Source organism: Poecilia reticulata, unplaced genomic scaffold (genome assembly GCF_000633615.1).
Source record: "Poecilia reticulata strain Guanapo unplaced genomic scaffold, Guppy_female_1.0+MT scaffold_1135, whole genome shotgun sequence".
Taxonomy (NCBI): Eukaryota; Metazoa; Chordata; class Actinopteri; order Cyprinodontiformes; family Poeciliidae; genus Poecilia; species Poecilia reticulata.
In genome coordinates, this window is record NW_007615874.1 from 1 (window position 1) to 4,215 (window position 4,215).

Genomic DNA, 4,215 nt, shown 5'->3' on the forward strand with positions numbered 1-4,215 from the left:
ACCAGAGGTCACTAATAGGCGGACCCTGGTCTGCATCTAGACTAAAATTATGTCTTATGCAAACCCAAAACTGAACCAAAACAAAAATAGCAACCTAAAATCTTGTTGAGCACTGTCTGATTTACTGGCACAGCTTTTACAATCTAAGCAGATTTATCCCTGAAGGAASAATCTGTAAGGACTGATCCTTGCACTTTCTGGCTCCAAAGGGCTACTGTCCTCAAAGCTTACACATCTCTGAGGTAAGTAGCCCTGCAAATCTTAATTATGTTTGGTTTCACACACAACCGTGAGCCAGCTTTCTCCACAATGAATATTATAAAAAACAAATATTGTTCCTGGCTCACCAATGAGCACATCCACACATGCATGAGACTGGTTCTGACATCATTCTAGCACAGGTTAAAATTCTGGCATGACAAGCAAGCGCTCACTTCTGTCACCGAAAGCAAAAGAAATAAGTGAATTAAGTCTAAAACTGTTCAGTTATTAAATCTGTTCATCTTTAAATAGTTTAAGTCCAGATGGTAAACAAAAATATAAATCAAGCTTTCTTCTATTAGTTTTTTTCTGAGGTCATTCACTTGTGAACATGCAGTTTTCTTGTTTTACTTAGGTTCTTCTTTTGACTTGACATCCTACTTTTACTCAGTGAATGAGAGATCAAACATGACAAATYAAACATGCATATTCAGCTCCCTGTTCCATGACAATAAATATTGTCAAAAAGTACTTGAATGACATAATTCATTTAATTTGAAAAGCAAATCAAGGCATGCAGACGCTGAAAAAACTACCCAGCTACTAAATTTTAAGTTTATATATATATATAATTTTTTTTTCTTCAGACCTTGGCATCATAAAATATTGCTAAGATATCATGAATTGAATACCCCTGATCTTGGAAATCACTTTCATAAAGGTCTAAGGTAGTGGATAAATAATTAATCTATCACAAAACCTAGTGAATGATTTGTTCATCAAAGAACACCTAATTGGAGAGAGGAAAAGGGGTGGARCYTTAACACCTCCCCACCTGTCATTTTCCTCCCAAGACTGATGTTGCGCTCTCTGCGAGGAATGTACAATTATACTGCGGTGCAACTCGAACGGACGTGGAGAAGTATGTAGGTAAGTCTTTCTTAAAGTGATTTGAACATAAGCAAGGTTGGCAAAGTTTTACCGATATTTGCAATGTGACCGACATATATTTTCATGCAGCACTTCCTAATTAAGGCACCGCTAATGAGCAAAAGCTAGCTTGTGTTGAGAACAGGTGACCACTTAGAACAAGGTTTAAACACGCCATGTGTTAAATGGAATGACCATTTWAAAACAGGAATTAGAATGTTACATTTGTGTTAAAACTGACTCTGTGCCAACTAAAGCAAAAACGGCAACATGGGCTAATTAATGGCTGCTCACTTCAGTTATGATGTAAGCATGTGCAGCTAACCTTGTCTACCGTTTTACATTTTCGTTTCATTAGAATAGTTTCATTATAAAACAATAATTCACAGTGCAAAGCTAATAATTAATATCTTTTTTTTTGCAAGTTATGGTGCAGTTAATGTAAAAATAAATAAATACATAAATATTACCAGACGTTTTTTCAAAAGAAAGTTTAAATACCCAGATCATTCAACAGTTTCACATGGTGTGATTTAAACCTTTTTTGATGTTTTCCTTATTAACTAGTGCTTTCAAAATATTTTGTAGGCTATTTTGTTGGGTAAGTTAAACAAATATGAAAATATGAAACCAGCTGCAACTGAGGTTAAGAGAAGTGCAGTCCTATGTTAATTTCCATGATTGTGGTAAGAACACTGTTGGAGCTATTTATTCTTTATTTTCTTTATCCATTTGAATTGTGTTAGTTTATATCTTAAATTTATATTTTTTGTATTTTTACAAAATGCTTATTGTCAACCGTGGTACTAAGAACCCACTGTCCTGTACATTCCTGTCCTGTACTTATTTTCCTGCAACTTTTAGATATCTCTCTTTTTTAGCATACCTGTCTCCAATATAAGCACAGTACAGCTTGATTACATGCTAGTGAGGATATTTCACCATGTAGTATAAGAATATAGGACAAGTTGCACATCTAAAAGTTACAGAACTTTGGCCCTTGAGGAATGCAGTTTGAGAACACCGTTTTAGGCATTTCCTTATTGTGGCACAGCTGATCTGAGTGAATGACATCAGCTGTGCTGAAACAGTGGTATACTGAGGAAGTAATACAATAATTTGATTTGGTTTTGGTGGAACAAAACCTAAAGGGCAGTGATACAACTAGACGGTGTAAACATCTGGAATATCTTCTTAACAGTGTAAGTTACTGCTTGCTGCTCTGACTTAGAAAGAATATATGAACATATTGTGCAGGAGTTCTTAGTTTATATTTGCTAAATTAAATCATAATTTAATTTAGCAAATGGCCATTGTGGTTGTTTAGCTGCTGTTCTGTTTAAAATTTGATGATGATAATAAACAGATTTTTTTCAGTCTATCATTAAAACATGTTACTTTTATCTTCTCTTGATCACCATAGACTTTTTTTCACTGGATGTACACAACAATGAGGCCACAGAGATTAAAAATAAAACCAAAGGATGAAGCAGCTCATTTTGTGAGTCTGAGTCTGGACAAAGATGGTTTTGATGTGCAATACATAAACTCTTTGAAGGGTAAGCAGACAAGCCATAATTTTTATGATTTTTGTTACTGTGGGCTGAAAATGACATTTTATCTGGTCTAACAGGTCGAGGAGTATTTAGTACATGCCACTTTCAGACAGGAGCCTTCTTGTTGGAATATCGAGGTGATGTCATAAACAGAGAAGAGTATGAGAGACGGGTAAAAATCTATCATGATGCTATGAAGGTCTTCATGTTTGAGTTTCGTCATAATGGAAAAAAGTTGTGGTATGTAATATTTAAAAATGACTAAAAGAAATTATAAAAATTAAGTTTCAATCCTTGAAATATTTAATGCCTTCTATTATTAGTTTGTAAATACTTGTAATCCTCCCAGAATTATATGCACACTGTTTTATATCCTGTCATCCTTGGCCATTTAGATTTTTCTTCTTGTTTCAGTGTTGATGCAGCGAGAGAGGATGGATCTTTGGGAAGACTGGTTAATGACGACCATTTGAGCCCTAACAGCAAAATGAAGACAATAACAGTGAATGGCAAGCCTCATCTCTGTCTCTTTGCAATTAAGGATATAAATCCAGGGGAAGAGATTACCTACAACTATGGAMACGCTGAGTGGCCATGGAGAGTGAAGGTAAATAACTAGAATTTCTGAAAGCYATTTGACAGTCAATAACATTTTACCAAAATACAATTTATTAAGTGTAGACACAATCTACACAGTCTGTTTGCGGTCTACTCCTAAGGTGTCTGCTTGACACAGTCCCAGCAATGGTTATTCCTGACAAGGCACAGGACTAAGATTGTGTATAAATAACCCGATAAGTAATAATGTTTTCTGTCACTATGGCCTTTCTTAAAATACTTTGGCCAGTTGGCTTACCTAGCATTGCCCTAGCTCTGTATACAGTGTTACTCTTTCTTGAAGTTAATATTAAATTAATCTTAATGATTCGTTTGGTGTCTTCTCCACAGGTTTCTGCTCACTGTGACAAAACTGCAGGTGAAGAACCGATGGGATCACTGTCCTCGTCTCTTGAACCACAGGTGAACAGCTATTCCTTCTAGGAAATCTTAAACATTTTTCTGACAGTTTATTTTAGTGGACATGGGTTTTTGAGACTGTAGACACAGTCCCAGAAATGCTTGTTCCTGTCGGGGCACAGCATTATGAGGACTGTGTATAGATGACCCAAAAAGTAATATTGGTGGCAATCATTGGGACTTTGTTTTAAATATTATTGCGAAACAACTTGTCTAGCTTTCCATAGCTCTATATACATAGCTCTATATTGGAGTTAATTGGCAATCACTAGGACCTTGCTTAAAATACTATTGCCAAACAACTTTCCTAGCTTTACAATAGCTCTTTAGACAGTGTCTCTCTATAGTGTTCTAACGTGAAGTCAATATTAAATTAATCTTAATGACTCGTTTGCTGTCTTCTCCACAGTTTTCTGCYCACCCTGACAGAACTGTAGGTGAAGAACCGATGGGATCACTATCCTCATCTCTTGAACCAAAGGTGAGCAGCCGTCCGACTTGGAAATCTTTG

General features: G+C 35.8%; 1 protein-coding gene across 1 annotated transcript; it reads left to right on the forward strand.

Moving 5' to 3' along the window:
- Positions 1–6: 6 nt before the first annotated feature.
- On the forward strand, positions 7–4,185 carry LOC103461350 (N-lysine methyltransferase KMT5A-A-like; the record flags this gene model as incomplete). Its single annotated transcript, XM_017303632.1, has 6 exons — positions 7–1,131; positions 2,555–2,690; positions 2,765–2,927; positions 3,102–3,294; positions 3,636–3,707; positions 4,114–4,185. Coding segments are annotated over exons 2-6 (621 nt in total), but the record flags the coding sequence as incomplete, so codon positions are not given.
- Between the last annotated feature and the right edge of the window lie 30 nt (positions 4,186–4,215).